Here is a 23,251-nt window from a genome sequence, read left to right as displayed (position 1 = left end):
TTGCTGAGTGCTCACCCTGATTCCGAATCGTTTATGAATGATTATTTCTGTGCTATTTTGGTGATTAATTTCCAGCTTAATTCTTTATAACCACAAAAGTCCCGCCTGCGCCTGCATCTGTGGATGCTGGGACAAATCCATCTCTCTTCTGGCAGTTAGGCATGGTTATTAAATATAGATCCCCGGTGCCATTTAATATTCATAGCGATTAAAAGTGATGAAAGCAGATGCGTCTTCTTGAGCCAACGTGAAAATTGCTCTGGTTGGGAAGTGACGGGTGAGCAGCGTTGCCATCCGGATAATCCAAATGGGGACGGCGCTTCTGAATCAAAGCCCTGGTGTCAGCAGAGAAGCTGAGTGACGAGGGGGTGAGTAGAGAGGAGGTGGGAGTGGGTGTCTTTACTTGTGGGAACACCTGTGAGGAGTGAGGACGTGGAGTTTTGTCTGGGATCACCGCAGCAGGGTTGGTGCCTCTAAGCAGGCATGTGGTCACTGCCTTTGCCCACGAGCTGCAGTGCTATCGCTGGCATGGGGGAGAGCCTTCCTTGTGCCTCCAGCCAGCAGCTTTTCCACCAGCTCTGGAGAAACTGCAAGCACTGGGAAATGTTTAGCTGAGGGAAGTTTTCGGGGAGGTTCTGCCTTCATGGCCTCCTCGTGCGATGCCGCTCCAGGCACTGAGGTTTTATGTTGCTCTCCGGGCTGTGAAACAAGCCCGAAGAGGCTTACGGCCACGAGCTGCTGATCCATTTTACTGAGATTAAATAGCATCACAGCTCCCAAAATAATCCTTCCAGCTTACGGTGAGGCTGTTCCTATAGCAACTGCTCCATGCCAGTGCCCTACAAATACACATCACAACAGATTGCCTTGGCGTTGCTTCCAGAGTCAAAACAAACCATGAGATGGGGAATAAGAGGGCTGGGCTTGCAGGGGTTTGTGTGTTTGGGGTGCATATACCCCCAGAAATGAGCTGTGTCTGTTCCCAGAGACAGGATTCAGTAAAAGCTGCTCTTAGGGTGCTGCGTGTCCCCTCATTGAACCCTTGGTTGTGGATTTTCCCTGCGTGCATCGAGAGCAGTGAGGAATGTGGATCGTAAACCAGTAACTGCGTTTGTTAAGCTTTCCTCGTGTGGGAGGGAGCGAGCGCTGTGCAGCCTGCGGCGGCTGCAATGTGGGTCACAGTGGTGCCGGGGGCCAAGCCCGCTCTGCCGTGCTGGCGTGTGACAGCAGCGCTACCCGATGTCCCGGGTAGAGGAGAAAAACCATGCCCAGGGCTTGGGTTGTGCTCCCAGCCTTGCACCTGGGCTGAGCCCAAACCTTCCACCTTGGGGTCACCCCCAGCCCAGGCTCCTGGCAGGCATTGCGTCTTTGCCTGCAGGAAAGACTCCCTTGATCAGGGAGTGCAGGGATAGGACAGCAATCCTATGCAGTGCTACAGACTAGGAGAAGTCTGGCTGGAAAGCAGCCTGGAGGAGAAGGACCTGGGGGTGTTGGTTGACAGTGACTGAACGTGAGCCAGCAGTGGCCCAGGTGGCCAAGAAGGCCAATGGCATCTTGGCTTGGATCAGAAACGGTGTGACCAGCAGGTCCAGGGAGGTTCTTCTCCCTCTGTACTCAGCACTGGTGAGACCTCTCCTCGAATCCTGTGTTCAGTTCTGGGCCCCTCCCCACAAGAAGGATGTTGAGGCTCTGGAGCGAGTCCAGAGAAGAGCAACGAAGCTGGTGAGGGGGCAGGAGAACAAGAGGAGCGGCTGAGAGAGCTGGGGGTGTTTAGCCTGGAGAAGAGGAGGCTGAGGGGAGACCTCATTGCTCTCTCCAACTACCTGAGAGGAGGTTGTGGAGAGGAGGGAGCTGGGCTCTTCTCCCAAGTGACAGGGGACAGGATTAGAGGGAATGGCCTCAAGCTCCACCAGGGGAGGTTTAGGCTGGACATTAGGGAAAAATTTTTCACAGAAAGGGTCATCGGGCACTGGCAGAGGCTGCCCAGGGAGGGGATTGAGTCACCTTCCCTGGAGGGGGTTAAGGCACGGGTGGACGAGTTGCTGAGGGACGTTGTTTAATGTTTGATAGGAGTGGTTGGACTCGATGATCTGATGGGTCATTTCCAACCTGGTGATTCAATGATTCTATGACAAGGAGGAGTGGTTTTGAGCTGAAAGAGGGGCGATGGAGGTGAGATTTTAGGAAGAAATGTTTTGCTGTGAGAATGGGGAGGTCCTGGCCAAGGTTGCCCAGAGAAGTGGTGGCTGCCCCATCCATGGAGGTGTTGAAAGATCCTCCCTAGCTGGGATGTGGGGGCCCTGGAGCCCTCCGGCAGCAGCGCAGCCCCAGCTTGTGAGTCTCACCTCGGCTCACCCTGTTCTGCCGCACACAGCAAGTTCATAGCGCAAGGCAGAACTCGGCAGAATTCAAGGCACTCAACTACAGTGAACAAAGACGCCCAGGAAAATAAACATGAAAGGATGGCAGGAACGATTTGAGAAAAAATTGCCAGCTTCTTCCTGTTCCTGTGCCTGGGATGAGTCAGCCCAGCATTCCGGCTTTCATAGCATGCTCAAGATTTTCTGCCCTTTCCAAATTCGATGTACCTGGAAACTTTCCCATGCCCACATGGGGACCATCGAGGATTTGACTCCATCCTCCCCCAACCTCCTGCAGCCAAGCTTTGTAACGACTACGCTGGGCTTGCTGCTGGGATCAGAGAACCATGGAATGGTTGTGGTTGGAAGGGACATTAAAGCCCATCCAGCTCCAAACCCCTGCCATGGGCAGGGACACCTCCCACTGGATCAGGTTGCTCCAAGCCCCATCCAACCTGGCCTTGAACACCTTGAAGGATGAGGCAGCCACGACTTCTCTGGGCAACAAATCATTGAGAGTTACCCCCTCTCTAGCTCCCAAGCATTTAGTAATATCTCTCCAGCTTCCAAGAGGATGCATGATCTTTAGTCGCTGCCTGTAGGAAACCCTGATGTGTTGACTGTTGGAGTCCCAGGACTTTGCTGAGCCAGTTGCGGGTTTGCTTCTGCAAATTGCTTGTGGTCTTTGTCCTCGAGTGAGGAGCCTTGGGCAGATTCTGTCTCCCTGTGGGTGTTTCCTGACCCCTAGAGTGTTTCAGCAGCCTTGGCAAAGCAAAATCCAGTTTGTATTCCTGGCTGGGTTGCTACAAAGGCTCAGTTAAAGGAAGGATCCCCAGTGCTGTGGTGCTTGGCCATTCTCCAAGCACAGACCTCCAGGCCGGTACCGGCTCACGGCTGTTTCACCTTTCTGGATGAGTGAATCCTTCATCTTCAGCAACAGGAATAAATGTTGCTGCTTCTCTGCTCTTCTCCAGTGGAACCACAGCAGTAACTGTCAGAGCTGGTGAGTCTTGTGCTGCTGCTGCAGCAAAGTGGCTTCCTTGGAACCATCTTCACTCAACGGGAAAAGGAGGAGGGGTCTGGACCCTGGACAGCCCTCTCTCTTCCCAGCCATGCCATGGGGACAAGTGGAGAATGATCCCATTGTGGTGCTTGTCCTGGTGGCATCAAGAAACCAGCTGGGTGGATGTGGTGTGGAAGCAGGGTTTCTCCGCTCAGATAAGGTCTGCTCTTACTGACAAACAACTGGTGCAGAGCAGAGAGGCTGCTGGGTGTGTGAGGAAAGAGGTGAATGTGAGTTTCTGCTTGTTTTGGCTTTGTTCAGCTTCCCCTCAGGCCTCCAGGAGAAAGGGGAAGGACAATCCTGGTCCTCATGGGTCCCTTCCCTGGGCTGGGGAGCAGCATCCTGCTGGCAGCTCTGCACTGGTGTTTACTGGGGCTGGGAACTCCTCCTCAGAGCCGGTGTCGGTGCTTCGCTGGGCAGGATGGCAGTGGGGTGGGTTTGGTGCTTTGCGTGACTGTTCCTGCTTTGCCGTGTGCTGATGTGATTGTGCCGTGACGCTGTGTTCCCTTCCTCCGTGCTTCAATTTGCGATAATTACAGCAAATTATCTTGATAGAGATGTTTTTATTTCACTATGCGTCACAGACATGTAGCTTGGTCCAGGTCCCCGTTTCCTGGGCACTGGGAAGCAGAGGCAGTGCTGGCTGTGGGGTGTCCTTGCCAGGGATGGAGGGAGGTGAGGAAGTTTCCATCCCCTGCACCCCATGGGTGCATCAAAACCCTGTAGAATCACAGAATCATTAAGGTTGGAAAAGCCCTCTAAGGTCGTCTAGTCCAACCATCAGTCCAACCCCACTGTGCCTGCTAAACTATGTCCCCAGGTGCCACAGGCACATGCTTTTTGCACCCCTCCAGGGACGGAGACTCCACCACTGCCCCAGGCAGCCTCTGTCAGGGCTTCACCACTCTGTCAGTGAAGGAATCTTCCTCATTATCTAATCTGAACCTCCCCTGGTGCAACTTCAGGCTGTTTCCTCTTGTCCTATCCTGTGTTCCTTGGAGAAGAGCCCAGCACCCACCTCACTCCAACCTCCTTTCCTGGAGCTGTAGAGGTCTGCAGGCTCAGGACGGGGGCTCACAGCCCTCCTTCTGTTTGTTCAGGCAGGAGGAGGAGGAAGGTGGGACCTTGCTGCTTGTCCTACTGGCAGGGTGAGGAGAGCAGTGTTGGGACAGGCAGGGACCTGGTGAGGGGTGCTCAGCTACCTTAGCCTCAAACTAGCAGCGTCCTGGTGTGACCTGGATGCCTTCCCACTTTTTCCTGGGCTTTCAGCCGTTTATGTAATTCCACGCAGCGATAAGAAAATGGGACACGCTGCGTTCCTGCCTTGAGCTGAACGTACAGGGTTTGTTACCTCAGCCCTGGCAAATGGGCAGGGAATAACGCCCTGGCAAACGATGGAGCGGTCCCTGTGTTTTAATGATGGGCAAAACCTCCTGGGCTGTGGTCTGAGAGGAGGAGGGATTGGGGGTTAAACTCTGCAGAGATACTCCCTCCTGCTTGGCCCAGTTTGTGCAGTTGTTCTAAATGCATAAAATTCTCTTTGGGAAGTTTTACTGATGGCTACATGTTGAAAAACCCCAAATTTGTTTCATTTGTTGAGTCCTAGAGAGGGAACGGTGGGGTTCAGACATAATTAGCGGTGGTAGCTGCCTGGCCGGTGTCTGCAATGAAAACTTAGGCTTCTGATGGGTTCATAAAACACTACGATGTGCTATAAATTGGCCATTAAAGACTGGACTCATTAGTGATCTGATGGTCAGATGCTGTGGAAAGGTGACTGCTGTCTGCATGAGGGAAAATGGTCTGAAGCTGAAAGCTGGAGCACCTCCCGTATGAGGACAGGCTGAGAGTTCGACTTGTTCAGCTTGGAGAAGACAAGACTGTGGGGAGACCTTAAAGCAGCTTCCAGCACTGAAAGGGGCTCCAGGAAAGCTGAGGAGGGGCTCTGGATCAAGGAGTGTGCAGACAGGATGAGGAGGAGCGGTTTTGAGCTGCAAGAGGAGAGATAGAGATGAGATATTAGGCAGAAATGTTTTGCTGTGAGGGTGGGGAGGCCCTGGCCCAGATTGCCCAGAGCAGTGGTGGCTGCCCCATCCCTGGAGGGGTTCAAGGCCAGTTTTGGGTTGATTTTCTGGTTCCAAGTTACCCAAGTGTTGTGGAGTTGCAGGAATAACCTCTCCTGCTGTACCCGAGGTGCTGATTGTGGAGTTTCCTGCCCTCCTGAAGGCGTGGTGGTGGTGTTGGGTAGAGGTTGTCACTCTCTGCTTGTCTTTATGCCCTTTTCCTCTGGTGGAAGAGCTTATCCTGCTCGAAACAGCACTTGTGGAGCCCCTGTGAGGTTTGCTTCTAGGGCAGGATGCATTGATGCCGTGCCCGGCTCCGTAGCTGCGTGTGACTCTATTTGTTTGGGCAGGAGGAGGCACGGGAGGTTTGGCACGTGGCCCTTCCCTAATGGTGCCCCCAGACCATCCTACGCCACCTGCATTGCACAGTGTGGGATGCCCCAGACTAGATCCCAGGGATGGAACCTCCTCAGGGCTGCGTGTGCATCCCGCATCACTCTCTGCACCTCACTCCACTCTGGGGGTGCAGTGGCTGTGACCCCCAGCTCCTGGGAGGAGGCAGGAGGTCCCTGCTGCCAGGTTAGTACGGTCCGGGGGTAACCATGGAAACTGTTTTTATTCCATCCCTCCCTTTGCAGATGACTCGGGTGATGAGGAGCCCGCCTCGCAGTCAGACAAGAGCGAGCTGCACGGCACGCTGAAAACCCTCTCGAGTAAGCTGGAGGATCTGAGCACTTGCAATGACTTGATCGCCAAGCACGGGGCTGCCCTGCAGCGCTCGCTCAGCGAGCTGGAGAACCTCAAGCTGCCGGCCGAGAGCGGCGAGAAGATCAAGGCGGTCAACGAACGAGCCACGCTCTTCCGCATCACCTCCAATGCTATGATCAATGTAAGTGCTGCCAGGCAGAGAGAGAAGCTGTTTTTCTCCTCCTGTTTCTCCGGCATGGCCCCAGTTTCTGCCTGGGCACTGGGTTTTCTCTTGGGCACAGCCAGGAGCTCCAGCTCCGCTCCGTGGGGAAGGGATGGGAAGTTGGGAAGAGCGGGCATGGGTGTGTGTAACCAAGATGCTGCGTCCTCTCAATGTGCTTTCTGGCTGCTCCAGAATAGGATATTCTGGATGTAAAGCTGGGTAAGGCAGAAGTTTAGGATGCAAAGGGGCTTTCAGCTGTTCCAGGAGGGGGACAGGGGACAGGACAAGAGGGAATGGCCTCAAGCTCCGCCAGGGGAGGTTTAGGCTAGACGTTAGGAAAAAATTCTTTACAGAAAGGGTCATTGGGCACTGGAACAGGCTGCCCAGGGAGGTGGTTGAGTCACCTTCCCTGGAGGTGTTTAAGGCACGGGTGGACGAGGTGCTGAGGGATATGGTTTAGTGTTTGATGGGAACGGTTGGACTCGATGATCCGGTGGGTCTCTTCCAACCTGCTTATTCTGTGATTCTGTGTGTGGTTCTGTGAGTGCCTGGCTGTTCCTGGGCTGTTCCCTACTGCAGATCCAGACTCACACCTGAGTCTCTGCATCCTCAGTGACTTCCAAAAAGCTGTCCTGCTTTTATATGGAGGGGATTTAACCCCCTCAGGGTGCAGGAGCTGCCTCCTGCAGGGGATTTAACCCTTTTAAGGTCTGGGAGCTGCCTTCTGCTGGGGGATTTAACCCCCTTGGGCTCTGGGCTTGGTCTCCTGCTGTCTGCGCTCCCCCATCCTGGCTGGCTGGAGTTCACGGAGTGCATGCTGGCCCTGCCCTGTCAGCATGACAGTGCTTTCCGATGATGTCTTGGACAGCTTCTGTTTGGGGTGTGGATCTGCCTCTATCGCAGCGCACAGCTCTTCCTGGGAGCCTGGTTTTCCCTGGAAGCTCTGGGCATGGAGCCCAGTAAAACTGAATAAAATATTTAAAGAAAAAAAAAAAAGCCAACGCAAAAGCCTGGAATAATGTATGAGGGCAGAGCTTGGGGAATTGTGAATGGAGCAGTGCTGTCGCCGTGCTGAGCCAGCCCTCAGCTAAAGGAAGGAGGGTGTGGGTTTACGTGAGCTTTTACAAACTAATAATAATCAAGAGTGGGAGCTGGAGGGCACTGGGAAAGCTGTAGAGCACTGGGGGAGCCGGAGGGCACTGGGAGACCCAGAGTGCACTGGGGATCTGGAGGGCATTTGCAGAACCGGAGGGCACTGGGGAGTTTGAGGGCACTTGGAGAACCGGAGGGCTTTTGGGAGCATCCTCCCATCCCTGTTCTCAAGATTCTGCAGCCCTGGTGGGGAACAGGCTCCTGAGATGGTGTCTGGCATCTAAGAGCAGCTTTCGGGGGGTGCCTGTGCAGCACTCTCCGCATGGAGAATTGGTGGGAGTTCTTGGAGCAGGGCTGGAAGCTTGTTATGAGTTGGCGTGAGGTAACGGCAGAGGGTTTGCTGTAGGCTGGCAGAGGGATGCAGGCTGGCGATCACCGGGGAAGAGGGTTTCTCCAGCAGCCCTTTGGGGAGGGCTGAGCAGAGCAATGTTTGCTGCGTGCAGTCCAGAGAGGAGCAGGTTGTGGGGACTGCGATGTGATAAAGGCTGCCTGGATGGTGGGAAACGGCTCAAAAATTGGTGTGCAGGGAAAAACTGGGAGAAACATGGTTTGTCCAAAGCACCGAGAGGGTGAGAGGGGCTGGGGAGCGAGCAGGGCATGTGTGTTTGGGTGGATATCAGAGTCTGTTGTGAACAGCATCCTTTTGTACTGGGCTGCGGCCGAGCATCTCAAGATATCTGAAGGGGAAAGGTTGTCATGTGGAAGTGGGATGGGAATGAAGAAGCAGCTCTGGGGCAGTGGCTGTGGCTCTCCGAGCCTGTTGTTTTGGGTGGAGGTGGCGGAGCTGTGGGCAGGGGACTCTAACCCCTACAAGGCAGCGGTGGTTTGCAGGGGATGGATTAGAAAGGCAGGAGGGGAGAGCAGAGTTGTTGGGGCTGGGAAGGAAGGGACAGCAACCTAACCCCCCATCCTGGTGGGCTAGTGCTTCAGCTGTGCCATCACCTTCTGCACAGATCCCTTTTTGTGCCTTGATTTATCTTTGCATAGAGTGATGCCTTCTGTGAGCTGCTCCAGGGAGTCTCCCGTAGTGGGGGTGGCTCTGTGCCGCTCAAAGGTCCAAGAATCTTCTGTATTGAACCGTAAGACATCGCTGCTGGGAAGCCCGGGGGGCCCAAGCTGTCTCCTGGAAGGAGGCGAGGATAGAATCATGGAATAATAGAATGGTTTGGGTCTGAAGGGATCTTAAAGTCTGCCTAGTTCTACACCCCTGCCATGGGCAGGGACACCTCCCGCTGGATCAAGTTGCCTAAAGCCCCATCCAGCCTGGCCTGAGACACCTCCAGGGATGGAGCAGACACTGCTTCACTGTGCAACCAGTGAGGCCAGGCCCCCCCCATCCTCCTTGTGAAGAATTTCTTCCTAATCTTTAGTCCAAATCTTCCCCTCTCCAATTTAAAGCTGTTCTCCTGCCCGGATCCCTTTTTGTGCCTTGATTTATCTTTACATGGAGCGATGCCTTCTATGAGCTGCTCCGGGGAGTCTCCCATAGTGGGAATGGCTCTGTGCAGCTCAAAGGTCCCAGAATCTTCTGTATTGAACCATAAAACATTGCTGCTGGGGAGCCCAGAGGCCAGGCTGTCTCCTGCCAGAAGGTGAGAATACACCCTGCTCCTGCTTACCTCCATGCTGCCACGCATCCCATGGGATTACAGGCTGCTCTTCACGAGCTGGTAGTTCCTTGCAGGAGAAATTCCACATCCCCTGCCTGCTGGCTTTCCCCAGTGAGGTCCCACCAGCAGCGATGGGCTGGTGCCAGCATTCACTGCTTTTTGGTTGCACCCCTGAGCAGTTTAGGGGGGTTTGGACTAGTGAGCTGCTGGCTACAGCTGTGACAAAGCACCAGGAGCTGTGCTTGCCCCTGCCCTCTTCCTGAGCATCGTCAGGCTCACAGGAGCAGCCTTGGCTCTGCGCTTGGGTCCCGCTGCAGGCTGAGAGCTCCGTGTCCAGCGGGCAGGGGATAGGGCAGGCTTTGCAGCCTGGAGTGGGAAGGGCTGGATGCTCGGGGTCGGTGCTGGCAGTTTCCATCCAGCTGCCTGTGATCCGATTATGTAAATGCCCCTGGAGCCACGGGGAGCAGCAGCAAGCGAGTAGAAATAAATAAATACATATGTAAATGAAAGAGCCTCGCTGTGAAGGTGACCTCCTCCCTGCGTGCTCCGACTTCTCTGGAGATCGGGAGCAGAAAGCAGCTCGGGCTGCCCTGGGCGAGCGATGCTCGGGATGACAGAGGGAGATTGGGGCCGAGGCAGAGTGGGATGTGCTGGCCTTTTGCGTTACAGGTGAGGATGTGACACGCAGAGGGACTGACTGTTACAGGGCTTGAATTTAAGCTCCTCTTCCTACTTGGAAACCTCACCCACCACCACGCCGGGTGAGACTCGCGGCAGAGTCCAGCCTCGCTTGGACCCAGCCTCTCCGTGTCAGCAGGGCTGTGAGCAGCGACGAGGAGAAGACGTGGCAAAGCGAGTCGCAATCTGTCGTGAGGGAGGAGTGGGAGGTACGTAAAAATAAGCAGCAACAAATTAAAGCAATAATTAGAGGCACGGAGGTGAAGAGTGCTGGGCTGAATTGTGTAGAGTCGTCCGTGAGCAGGGAGAGCTCCTGGCTCATGATGTAGCAGCAGACAGCAGGCAGGAGAACCGTGTGGACGTGCTGAGGAAGCCAGTTTGGGTGTCAGGAAGAGCTCAGGGTGCCGTGGGTGTTGCTAGAAATAGGATTTTAATGGGAATGGGGTTTGTACAGCGGAGGTTGGAGGCGGCTGAGCTGTGTGAGTGTGCACTCTTCTCTTGGCTGGCTTTGTGCTTCCTGAAGGGATGTTAGCAGGGAGAGCAGCAGGACCTGGGCTTGGCCGCGCGTTGCTTCTGGGTTTGTTTGTGTTTTCCCTGGAGGTTCAGGAGGAGCAAAGGTGGAGGAAGGTGCTGCTGGGCTGGGCAGCCCCTGTGAAGAGGCATGAGGGGTGGCTAGGGTGCGGTGCTAGGAATGAGGTGCTGAGCATGAGAGAAAAGGTGGGGAGGAGGCCCTGCGTGGGCTGGCTTGGAGCAGGCAGTGCTGGGAACCACGAGGATTCCATGCCTGCTGTTCTGAGAGGCTACTGTGCTGGTGGCCACCCAAGCTCATCGTGCCGAGGATGCTGGCACTGCTTCCCCACCCACGTTTCTTTTTCCCATGGGAACAAATCCTTCTGGAGCGCTGGCATCCCAAGATGTCATAGCATCCCTCAGTGCTCCAAACCTGCAGGAAGGATATCTAAGCGTGTGAAACACCATGCTTGGGCCAGCAGTGAGGTCAATAACTGTACATGCTGCTTCTCCCCATGTACAGCAGCCACAGGCTGTTGATTTTGGCCTCTCAGGGATGTCCAGTAGCATCCCAGAGGCTGCATCCTCCAGCCCTGGCAGCATTTCTGTCTGTTGGAGCCCCCCAGGGCTGTGCTCTAGCTCAGCAGCAGTTATGGGGTTGCCTTGTGCCATTGGCTCAAGGAACAGCCGACCTGTCCCTATGGCCACACTTGGCTCCTAGAAACTTTGAGTGACATCTGCCTGGGGACGGCATTTGCCGGTGGGCACCGTGGCTTTGTTTTTGTCTGCGTGCTGGAGGGTCTCAGTCGCCCAGTTGGTTTCTTTGGAGCTTTCCTGGGTGCCTGTGCTGGAGCGAGCTGCTGGGCACAAGATGTGCTTCCCAGAGTCATTCCTCTGCCTTCTCCTATCCCCTCTGCGCTGCTGCGCCGGCTCTGCCCCCGGGAGTGCTGCTGTGATTAATCCCTACTCCCCAAACTGTTTCCATATTAAACTGGATGGATGTTGAGTGCAGGTTCTGAGCGGTTCAGCAGAGCAGCCTCTAGCCCGGTGCGTAACATCTAATGGTTTATTTTAGCGATGGGTTAATTGTATCTGTGTCTGTGTGCTTGGAAACTACTTAAAGCTGGTAGGAAATGGAGTCCCCGTGGTCTTCTCTGTGGCTGAGACGTTGGGGCGAGCGTGTGGTTGGGTTGATGCTGCTGGTGCAGACCTGGCTGCTGGTGCAGGTGGACATGCGCTGCCATCCCTCGGGGTGGAACTGGATGGGTTTTGAGGTCCCTTATAACCCAACCTATTCCATAATTCTATGAAAACCTTCAGGGATCGGTGAGGGATGAGAGCTGCTTAGGACTGGGCTGATCCTATGTGGTTCTGCAGGGTGAGAAGGAGCAGTGTCTCCATGCTGGGAGCTGTTTTGATGTTTACTGGGGCTGGGAAGCCCTCCTCAGAGCCGGTGTCTGTGCTTCGCTGAGTGGTGGAGTAGGTTCGGTGCTTTGCGGGATTGTTCGGTGCTTTGCAGGATTGTTCCTGCTTTGCCATGTGCTGATGTGATTGTGCCGTGACGCTGTGTTCCCTTCCTCCCTTGACGCAGGCAGGATGACAAACCCGACCTCCTCTCTGCCCGCACAGCGCACCTGGGGCAGAGATGCTGAGCAGGGAGAGAAGAGAATCCTGCTGGGCTGTTCCCAGTTCAGCCCAGTAAAGCCAGTGGGGCTGAGGAGCTCTCCACTCTGACCATTTTTGTACCGCAGGGGTTAATGCAGGCTCTGCAGCCAGCAAGCTCCAGCTTCAGCCCTTGGATTTGCTTCCTCAGTGCATGGATTGCCCCCAGCTGCCCTCAGCAGCCCCAGGCAGCTGCTTTGATGCCCCAAACTGGATCAAAACCCTTCAGCGGGGCAGGATTCCTCTTCCCTGTGACTATGGCAGTGGTGACTGTGCACGAGGGGCTCATTCTCGCATGTAACACAGCCTGTGTTAATTATCTGTACTGCTCTTAATGACACACGTGCTAATCAGCGCAGTGAAAACGGTGTCACCGACCCAGAAACCCCCCCGGCTTTGGGATTAAATCTCTAACCCAGCCCTAATCCTCGCTGGACGAGAAGCCTGCAAGGAGGGCTCGGTGTGTACGAGGGGTTTCGCCACAGATGAGCTGCCTTGGTGGGTAAATATTGCTGATAGGTGCTTCGCTGTCACCTGGGAAGTGGTGGACGGTGGTGGGGGACACCCTGGACTCAATCCCTGAGAGATCGAGATGAGAATTTAGGTAGAAATATTTCGCTGTGAGGGTGGGGAGGCCCTGACCCAGGTTGCCCAGAGCAGTGGTGGCTGCCCCATCCCTGGAGGTGTTCAAGGCCAGGTTGGATGGGGCTTGGGGCAACCTGATCCAGTGGGAGGTGTCCCTGCCCATGGCAGGTTTGGAACTGGATGGGCTTTGAGGTCCTTTCCAACCCAAACCATTCTGTGATTGTGTGATGATTCTATGAATCAGGGCACTGGGAGAGCACTGGGATGGGAGTTGCTGCTGCTGAATGTGCTGCTACCAGCAGCTCCTGCAGCTGAGTGGTTTCAACGGCAAAGCCACTGTGTGAGGTGGAAACCGAGGTACGAACCGAAGCAGCTTTCTCCAGATCCCAGGGTCGGAGCTGCTCACGGGTAACGCCAGCTGCTCGCTGCCACCACAGCCGCCTGCCATGCTGTTGGGGACAGATGCTCTTCCAGCTTGGAATTTGCTCCATCGGGCGGTTCAGAAGAGAAGAAGCTAGTGAGAGCTTTGTTAAATCTTCCTTTGTGGGAGCCATTTGAAGGACCGAGCTCTCTGAGCCCACCAGAAATGGCATCAGGCCTCTGTGTGCTGAAAGTGGAGACTGACTGCTCTCATAGCGTTGGTTCTTCTGCTTTGGAGGCTCCTGCAAGGGTCCTCGTGCTGCTGCAGTGGTTTCTGGTGGGTTTCTGGTGATTTATGGTAGATTTTGGTGGTTTTATATGTGTGGGGTTTTTTGTTTTTTTGGTGGGTTTTGGTGTTTATAGTGGGTTTAGTGCTTTATGGTAGTTTTTGATGGATTTATGGTGGGGTTTGGTAGGGTTTTTTTGTGGCTTTTGATGGTTTTCAGTGGGTTTTGGTGGTTTGAGCAAGCAAAGAGGAAGGAAGAAACCTGCCAAGGGGAGCAGTAAACCCTGTAAGGGGCCGATGTGGGGCCAGCTGCTCTGCAGCAGGAGGTTGCAGTGGGAGGTCTTGGGTCTCCCTGGGCGTCTCCCAATAGCAAGTGGTAGGATGAGAGGAAATGGCCTCAAGTTATGCAAGGGAGGTTTAGATTGGATATTGGGAAAAATGTCTTCACTGAGAGAGTGGTGAAGCCTTGGCAGAAGCTGTCCAGGGCAGTGGTGGAGTCTCCATCCCTGGAGGGCTTCAGAAAGCATGTGGCTATGGTGCCTGGGGACATGGTTTAGTAGGCATGGTGGGGTTGGGCTGACGATGGGACTGGCTGAGCTGAGAGGGCTATTCCAACTTCAACGATGCTGTGATTTGAAGAGTCTATGATTCTGTGATCTTCTGTTCTGGCCCCAGCATGTCCTCTGTGCGCTGTGGTGCGCGGCCAACCCCTCTGGCATGGCCGATGGAGCTGCTGCGTGCTGCTCAGTGAGGCTTGGGGTGGAAGAGGCAGCGCTGCCGTCATGCTGAACGATTCAGCAAATGCCTCAGTTGCTTTTCCGCTGGAAAATGATGCTTTGGGAACCAGACCCTGCATCTTTCCCATGACTGCTCTTGTCATCACTTTAGTCCATCACTCGTGGGCAGCGTTGGCTGAAAGGTTCCTTTTATCGTGCTGAGTACGCGATGGTTCCGGACTCGGGAGCCTGCGTGGGTCTGGGATTAGAGCCTGTTAACACAGCCGAGCTGGTGGATTTGCCACCATTTCCCACTAATCCTCTCTTTATTGCGTGGTCGGATTACACGTCCGAAACGGCACTCGCTGCAGGCAGCCCGGCCACCGTGCAGCGCAGTCCCTGCTACGTTGAGTGAAGTCATCATAGAATCACAGACTGGTTTGGGTTGGAAGGGACCTCAAAGCCCACCCAATTCCAGCTGTCAGCCTGTCCTTGTACGGGGGGTGCTCCAGCCCTCGGATCATCTTTGTGGCCTCCTTGGGACTCACTCTTTCTGAGCATGGGTTGTTCCATTGGTAGAGCAGCACTGAGCCTGCCTCATGGTGGGACACTGGTGTCTGTGGTGTTTAGGCTTCAAAATGGCCCGAAATAACAGGATAAGTCGATAAAAACAGCCAGAGGCACAGCTGTGAGACCAGGTATGATTCCAACCCAAGTGTAGGCATCTCCATCTTGGACATCTCTGCCTTGGACATCTACATTTGCCTGTCCAGGAGTCCACACTCTCCAGTGGAGACAGGTACTGCTAGGGCACAAGGTGCTCCTAGAATGAGATCCTTGGTGGCTTTAGGAGCAGTGTGGATGAGCGCTGGGGTCTTGCTGTGATCCTGACTTCCATGCAGGCTGTGAGTAACTAATAGGTGGGCTGGAGCCTGCTCTGCTCTGGTGTCTTCCTGCTCCTCCTTGGGGCATTAAGGACCTTTTCCACATCTGTACGTTTGTGGTGCCCATTTAACCTGGACATGGAGGTCCTCCCAACATAACATTTAGAAACACAGAAAGAAAAGAAGCAGGAAGGGGCAGATATTTTGCATTAGACCCCTACCTCCCGTCCCTGCTGGTTTTTAGGCGATGCCAGCTTGGTTTTGGGGATGCTGTGAGGCTCAGCCCAGCACCGTCTTTAGGCTCTCCCCTTGCCACCAGCCCTTCCTCGGGGAGGAGCAGCTCTTGCCGTGCCCGCGTCCTCCTGTGCTGGGTCGCTGGGGTGCTTGGGAAGCAGCTGAGGGTCACTCCAAGGATTTGGGACAGCTTTGCGGTTATTTAAGCAGTCTGTGTCGATCTGGATGTTCCCCGTGCTGGAGCTCCTGGTGGTGGCTGGCCAGCCTGGCCTTGAGCCACCGGCGTGGCCGTGGGCACCATCGCTGTCACAGCAGATGGCTGCGCGCAAACCCACATCTCATTGCAATCTGACTGTTTGTGGGAGATCATTTGGGATTCAGGCTGGCTCCATCCTTGTCTTTTTCCTTTTGCTTTCTGCTTAGAGCTGGCGGGAAGGACAAATTAACCCCCTTGTGGCACAAACGCTCTGTGTATCTTGCCGCTCTGAACCCAAACTGCTAATTTTTATGCCATGCCCAGAGCGCTGACGCGGCGTGAATGTGTTCCAAGCTAAAAAGAGGATCAGGAACGGCCCTTCCCTGCGGGGCTGTTTTGCAGTAAGCAAGAACGCAGCTGTGTCCCAGCGTTTTGATGACTCCAGGAAGGAAGGGAGCACTTATCTATGCACAACAGCACCGCTCTTCCCCTGATGAATGGAGTGATGGCTTGTGCTGCATAATTCACCCTTGAAAAAGAGATGATTGAACGCATCTGACAGCTTCCTTCTCTCCTGGGCCATGGAGTGGTCCTTGTTCTGTGCAGGCGAAGGAAGGAGCGGGTTGAGGAGCAGGAGGCATCTCTCCCGGAACGGTGGTTACCTCCCTGGTAGGTTTTTTCCTCCCTAAAAGTAGGATTCGCGGGGCTGCTCCTCTGGGATGCTTGGAGCAGGTGGGATGCAGGTCTGATGGGTCCCTCAGTATCCATCAGCATCACGTTGAAAGTAGTGAAATGCTCAGTCTTGCTAGGAATTCCAAGAGAGGTTTTGGACCCTGTGGCAGAAACCTGGCACTTCCAAGCTGATGAATTTAATCTCTGTGTCCAGTCTTGCCTGTTTGGTCCTGTTGAGGAACCAGGAGCGCTGCTGCTCTGCAGAGATGCCTGCAGGCACGTGGCCCCACTACCCCGAGAGGACATGGCAGACCTTGGGAGATGTTTCCAGCTGCATAAATAACCCACAGGCCCCTAAGGCTGTTCCAATTAGCCTTCAACAAGCTGTGAAATCCGCTGTATTTGCTGTGACAAATGTGTGAAAGGTGCTAAATTGCCCATCTCAGTGGTGGCTGCTGGGCAGACCATGGGGCTGGTGGCACCACAGTTTGGCTCCGGCTCCCCAGGAGCATCTTAGGGCACTGTGGCTCTTTCTCCAAGGGAATCAGCAGGAGCCTCAGCGATTCTTTTCCATGAAAACACACTCTTTTGATAGCATTGCCATGGCAGTGTTTTGCAGCCCCACCATCCAGCGTTGGGTTAGGAGCTGCTACAAGGAGGTTCCAGCTGTGGAGAGGAGGGGAAGCCCTCTCTGACCCTCCTGCCAGCTGGCTGCAGTGAGCGCTGGGCTTTTCTGGGACTGTGACCCCATACCGCAGCAGCTTTGTGCTTTCCTCCTGCGCTCTCGCTTGTGGGGTGTTCATCAGGGAGCTCCTGCCCACTGACCTTTGGGAGTTCTGCCCGTATCCCTCACCAGCACAGTGTGGATTTGCGGTGGTGGTTGACTTACAACATACATTGGGTTCAGCTGTGGCTAAATTTAACTGCTGCCCTGTAAGGGGTTTATAAACTGGATTTCGAGGTGCTGCTCCTGCTCAGTGACTGCGATTGTTTTCACCTCTGAAATGCCAAGCTGGGCTGCAACCAAAGCAAAGGGACCAGCCGGGCAAGGGAGGGGATTCTGCCCCTCTGCTCCACTTCTGTGAGAGCCCACCTAGAGCCCTGCATCCAGTGCTGGAGTCTTCAGCACAGGAAGGATGTGGATCTTTGGAGTGAGTCCAGAGGAGGCCATGGAGATGATGTGAGGGCTGGCGCACCTCCCATACGAGAACAGGCTGAGAGAGTTTGGATTGTTCAGCCTGGAGAAGAGAGGGTTCTGGGGAGACCTTCGAGGAGCTTCCAGTACTGAAAAGGAACCAAGTGGGTGGTGAAGCAGAAGGTCCAGGCTCTGCCAGGTACTCCTGGCTTCTCTTTGAGATCAGGGGGAGCTGAGGGACATGGGTGGCTCCCCAGCCCCTCGATCCTCGGCTTCTCACAAAACAGGAGAAGGTGGTGGCATGACCAGTGTGAAAGCATCCCTTGAGCAGCTTACGGGTTCTTTCAGCCCAGATCCTGAGCGGTCTGAGCCGCTGCAGCAGGGTCAGTGGCACAGGAGGGAAGCGGAGCTGGGATTCATCCTTGTGCGGTGCAAGGCAGGAAGCCAAAGGCATCTGAGGTCAGGACTCAGCAGGGTGCAGGCACAAAGAGATTTATCTCCTTCCCTAGGTCAGAGCGTGTCCTGGGCCCTTGTCACGCCATCTCCTGCTGCAGCTTCACTCTGGCTGGAACAACCACAGGGTCCCGGGGCACTGCTGGGGTGGTTGGGGCAGCGATGGCAGGGAGAGCATCTCACACCCTTACCTCCTGCAAGGAAGGGACATGTGGAGCTCCACCTCTTCTGCTTGGCCCTGAGCAGAGCCAGACCCTCAGGGCTGGGGTCCTCTGGGAGCCTCTCGGCTCTCGGTGCCCTCTGTGGGGTACCCATCAGCAAGGACAGACCCCACGGTGCTGGTGCCACATCAGGGCTTCGCAGCAGCTGCTTCAAAGAGCTTTTGCAGTCACAGCAGCTGCAATTTAAGGTGATATGTGCAGAGATGGGATGCTGCTCCCTGTTTGGCCCACACTTTCCACCAAAGCATGGAAATCCGTGTTGGAAATCCAGCAGCCACTGGGTCCCTGCGACCCCAGGGGTGCCTGGACCTCCCGTGCTGAGAGCGGATGTTCAATCCTTGCTTGCCAACATCCCAGACCAGCAGTCGGTGGGCAGTAGGAGAGCCCTCTTTGCAATCTTTCCTCTCTTCCCTGCAGTCTGTCACTGCTCAGATCTCACCATCATCCTCCAAACCCACCCCTGCCGGGACACCTTTCTTTCCAGCCCCGTTTCCCACTTGCCTTCACTCCCCTCTCCTCCAGGACCACGTTCCCAGCCGCGTTTTCTTTGCTCTGCAGCGGCACTAAACCGCCCTGGGAGCTGGTGGTGCTCAGCCAGCTGGAAAAAGCATCTCAGTGATGGATGTCACTGAGAGTGAGGGCGAAGCCGTCCCAGCCCGCAGCAGGGAAACCAGTGGCCTGGTCCTGGAGGAACCTCGTGGATGGTTTCCTTCTGGATTTCTTTCCTCTGGGAGTGGTGGGCTGGCCTCACCACTGTGTCCTCACATGAAGCAGCCGTGCTGGCACGTTTCCCAGTGTGGATCCTCAGGCCTGGCTGTGTCCTGTGGGATATATGATCAATGCTGTATCCACACGAAGCTCAGCAGCCGTGGGATGGGAGGACATGAAGTTTTATCTGCTGTGGTTTTTGTTTAGGGCATTCATTTCCACTGAGAAATTTTGTCTCCGTGTCCCATTGCTCCCAGCTCCCTGGTGACACAGGAAGGCTGCCTTCGCCTGGCTCCTCTGTAATTCCCTCCTTTCCCCTTCATTTACTGTGATTCCTTACGAACCACAGTTAATCATGGCAGATTAATTACAGGTGATCTCCTAGCGTATCGTTTTAAAACGCTCAGCCCCCCTGAGCTGGGGACAACCGGCAACTTCTATCCTCCGTGCCAGCAAGCTGGGCCAAAACCGGTGTTTCTGTGGCCACTGCGTGCTGGCTTCTTATGGAGAGGGACCTTCAGATAATGAGCTTTAATGAGCAGATAATGAGCTTTGCTGGGCTGGGAAGGTCATGGCCACTATCTCTTTACTTGCCCTTGTGGGTTCATCCTCTTATCACAATGCATCAGTGTAATAGAAGAAGGCAGCTCAGGGCATGGGTTGGTTTAACTGGCAGGAGGCTTCAGATTGAAACTGGACATGAAGGCATCAGGGCAGGGTCTGCCCAAGGCTTTGTTGCTGTTGGTGGCTGCTAAGGGGACTTTATGGGGTGGGGAGAGGAGCTGAGTTGCTTCTGGAGAACAAGGTGACAATACGATGTGAAGCGCCCTGAAAATCTGCGCTCAGGTCTCACGACTTCTCTGGGCAAGCTGGGCCAGGGCCTCTTCACCCTCACAGCAAAACATTTCTCCCTCAGATCTCATCTCAATCTCCCCTCTTTCAGCTCAAAACCCATTTTCCCTTGTCCTATCCCTGCACTCCCTGATCAAGAGCCTCTCCCCAGCTTTCCTGGAGCCCCTTTCAGTACAGGTTGTCAAGCCCTGGCAGAGACTGTCCAGGGCCGTGGTGGAGTCTCCATCCCTGGAGGGGTTCAAAAAACATGTGGCCATGTCACTTTGGGACAAGGTTTAGCAGGCACGGGGTGAGGTTGGGCTGACAGTTGGACTGGATGAGCTTGGAGGTCTTTTCCAACCTCAGTGATTCTATGATTCCATAATTCTGTGTTGCAGCCATCTCCTTAGAGATGGTTCGAGTTTGGATGGTCACACCTGAGCAGATCTTAACCTGGTGGATACCATGCATTGGGCAAAGCTCTTCAAAATCCTCACACAGGAGGACGGGGTGGTTGGGAGCCAGCTCTGGTGTCACCACGTGCCAACACTGGCTTCATGAAGAGCTCCTGGGCTTTGAGGGCTGTGCAGGGGCTGACGTGTCCTTTCCTCCCCTCCAGGCTTGCCGCGATTTCCTGGACTTGGCTGAGACTCACAGCCGAAAATGGCAGCGGGCGCTACAGTATGAGCGGGAGCAGCGCATCCGCCTGGAGGAGACCATCGAGCAGTTAGCCAAGCAGCACAACAGCTTGGAACGCGCCTGCCGCGGAGCGCCCGGCCTCTCCGCCAGCAGCACCGGCATCACCAGCACTGCCAAGGGTGAGCGCCGGGGTGCGGGAACGGGGCTGTACAGTGGCAGAGCCCTCCAGAAAGCTTGGGATGGAGTGAGGGCTTTCTGTTTGTAGAGACAGAAAGGAGGGACAAGACAATGCCCTGTATGCCCATGACTTATATTTTTAATGGATTCTTTTGCACCATGGTTGTCCCTAATTGTCTTGCTGCTCCTTTCCTGGGAACTTGGATGTCCCCAAAATCTCCAGAGGAGGATTAGGTTGGAAATAAGGAAAAATTCCTTCACTGAAGGAGTGGTGAAGCTCTGGTAGAGGCTGCCCAGGGCAGTGGTGGAGTCTCTGTCCCTGGAGGGGTTTGAGAAGTGTGACCATGGGACTTTGGGACACTTCTGGAGTCCTCAGCACACGAATAACATGGATCTTTTGGAATGGGTCCAAAGGAGGCCACGGAGGTACCTGAGGGCTGGAGCACCTCCTGTATGAGGACAGGCTGGGAGAGTTGGGGTTGTTCAGCCTGGAGAAGAGAAAGCTCCAGGGAGACCTTAGAGCAGCTGCCTGCACTGAAAGGGGTTCCAGGAAAGCTGAGGAGGGGCTCATGATCAGGGAGTGCACGGATAGGATGAGGGGGGATGATTTTGAGCTGTGAAGATGGGGAGGCCCTGGCCCAGGTTGCCCAGAGAGGTGGTGGCTGCCCCATCCCTGGAGGTGTCCAAGGCCAGGTTGGATGGGGCTTGGAGCAACCTGAACCAGTGAGAGGTGTCTCTGCACATGGCAGGGGTGGAACTCGATGGACTTTGAGGTCCCTTCCAACCCAAACTATACTATAATTCTGTGATTGGAGGGGACACAGTGCGAGGAGAGCTCTGGGGACAGACTCGATCGGTTCTTAAAGGACCTGAGCATCTCAAACCCTTTGTGCCAACAGGGAGCGTGCAGTCTGCCAAAGGAGAGGCCAGTGATGAAGATGAAGAGACGGAATATTTTGATGCCATGGAGGATGCACCAGCTTTCATCACTGTAACTGCAGACCCCAAGCAGCACAGGTACGAGCCCCTACCCCAGGGCCATGTGCTGCAGCCTGGCACTGTGCTCGGCTGCTCCTGAATCCCTGGAGTGAGTGAGGCTGTGGATGGCCCCGGCTATGGCTCATCATCCTTGCCCAGCTTCCCCACACAGCCTCCATCGCCCTGTTGCCTTCCTGGCAGCACTGCAGATGTTCTGGGTGATGGTGGCTGTGCTGTACCCACCCTGGCTCCTCTCTCCTCTTTGCCCTTGCTCACTTTTTCCTGTTGATGCTTTCTTCCTGGCAGGCGTTCGGGCAGTAACCTGAGCGGGGCCAGCGAGGGTCACCCCGAGGACTGGAACCTGGAGGACAATGTGAGTTGGCTGGGTAGAGCGGGAAGGATGGTCCTGGTGGGATGAAGGGAGAAGAGCAGGAAAGGAGGAAGAGTTTGGAGGGACTCTGCATCTGGGTCCCTCCAGTGTGGAGCAGAGTTGGTTGCTCTGTGAGCTATGATGGGAGGGACAGAAGTCAGTGGCCTTACAGTGTGCACAGACACTCTCCTAAGGGAAGCAGGACAGTGCTGGGAGGCAATTGCGCTGTGATTTATCCCACACCCTGGAGGACAGGCTTCCAGCAATGTTCCCCAGCACAAGGGCAGGCAGTGTCTCCTGACCCAGGAGCTGCTGGGTCTTCTCAGGCGATTCCAGCTTAGGCCTGCTTTTCTCCTGTTGCTTCTGCAGGTCTTTGAAAGCTCAAATCAAAGCAGCTACAATGAGTCCACTTGCAAAGATCTCCTGCTGTTCAAGAAAAGGAGACGGACTCGCATCCCCAACAAACCCAACTACAGCCTTAACCTCTGGAGCATCATGAAGAACTGTATCGGCAAAGAGCTGTCCAAGATCCCCATGCCGGTAAGTGCAAGTGTCCCAGGCACCAGGGGCTGCTGGAGAGGGAGCTGCTCTGCTGCTGGTGTTGAGGGTTTAGGTTGGGCATGGCTCTTGGTTGTGTAAACGATTTGGATTTGGTCCTGCTAGTTACTGTGGCAGCAGGGCAGGAGCTCATCACCAGCTGCCAAATCCCTCTGGGGATGGGATTAGCATGGGTGGAACCCTCTGAAACCACCTCGCTCTTCTCCCTAGCCTTTGATGTGTCTTTGTCTCTGCAGTTAATTTGCTCCTTGAAATCATAGAATCATAGAATCCGAGAATGGTTTGGGTTGGAAGGGACCTCAGAGCCCATCCAGTTCCACCCCCCCTGCCATGGGCAGGGACACCTCCCACTGGGTCAGGCTGCTCCAAGCCCCATCCAACCTGGCCTTGAACCCCTCCAGGGATGGGGCAGCCACCACCTCTCTGGGCAACCTGGGCCAGGGCCTCCCCACCCTCACAGTGAAACATTTCTCCCTAAGTTCTCATCTAAATCTCCCCTCTTTCAGCTGAAAAGCGCTCCCCCTTGTCAGGTACAAACTTATTAAACCTTCAAGTCCTGCATCCAGGTCACTTATGATGATGTTGAAGAGCGCTGGCCCTAGGATGAATCTGTACAGAACACTGCTATGGTCTGGTTGCCTGTCCAGTACTTTGCTGGATACAGGGGAAGGAGCAAGTTAGAGGGACTTGGATCCTGCAGTGATTGTGTTTCGTCTCTTTTAAAGTAGTGCCCAACACTCTCTGAGTAAGAGGGACAAGTTTGTCTCTTCTTTGTGCCGTTTCCAGCCGAGACACACAGCCCAGCACCATCCGTTAGCGGTTCTGCAGTAACATCAACATCAGATAAGGGCGTGCTGGGTGCAGAAATGAGCTCAGGACATGAAATACCAGCAGCTGCCGGTGTCTGGAGAGAGGAAATTTATACCTTCCCTATCAATCACATCTCTCCAGGAGCTGCTGAGTCCAAACCTGAGAGCAATATCTTCTGCTTGCACAGCAGCGCTCGGTGGTGGCTCGGGGATGTGATTGCTCTGTCCCTGCCCGGGGTGAATGGATCCGGTTTCAAGCACTGCTGGCTCTGCAAACTGTTCAGCAGAGCTGGAGCTCCTAAAGAAGGGGCTCAGCCTGGTATCAGTCTCTCTTCTCTGCTCTCTGTACAGGGAGAGCCCCATAAGGTCAGCAGCACATGGTAGTTCTTTGGAGGATTCACCCCAAAACCAAGCAGCCTTGGTAAGGTTGC

At 54.8% G+C, this 23,251-nt stretch overlaps 1 protein-coding gene across 4 annotated transcripts in view; it reads left to right on the top strand.

Annotated features, from left to right (window-relative positions):
* Positions 1 to 23,251, top strand: part of OSBP2 (oxysterol binding protein 2) — a 348,826-nt gene that overhangs the window by 34,324 nt on the left and 291,251 nt on the right. For all 4 annotated transcript variants that reach the window (XM_069871030.1, XM_069871029.1, XM_069871031.1 and 1 more), the window contains 5 exons: positions 6,125 to 6,375; positions 19,909 to 20,107; positions 21,005 to 21,122; positions 21,390 to 21,456; positions 21,823 to 21,993. In XM_069871030.1, coding sequence (XP_069727131.1) covers positions 6,125 to 6,375; positions 19,909 to 20,107; positions 21,005 to 21,122; positions 21,390 to 21,456; positions 21,823 to 21,993 — 806 coding nt within the window. The remainder of the gene's footprint in view (positions 1 to 6,124; positions 6,376 to 19,908; positions 20,108 to 21,004; positions 21,123 to 21,389; positions 21,457 to 21,822; positions 21,994 to 23,251) is intronic.

This window comes from Phaenicophaeus curvirostris, chromosome 17 (genome assembly GCF_032191515.1).
Source record: "Phaenicophaeus curvirostris isolate KB17595 chromosome 17, BPBGC_Pcur_1.0, whole genome shotgun sequence".
Classification (NCBI taxonomy): Eukaryota; Metazoa; Chordata; class Aves; order Cuculiformes; family Cuculidae; genus Phaenicophaeus; species Phaenicophaeus curvirostris.
This window is presented reverse-complemented; position numbering and strand designations above follow the sequence as displayed.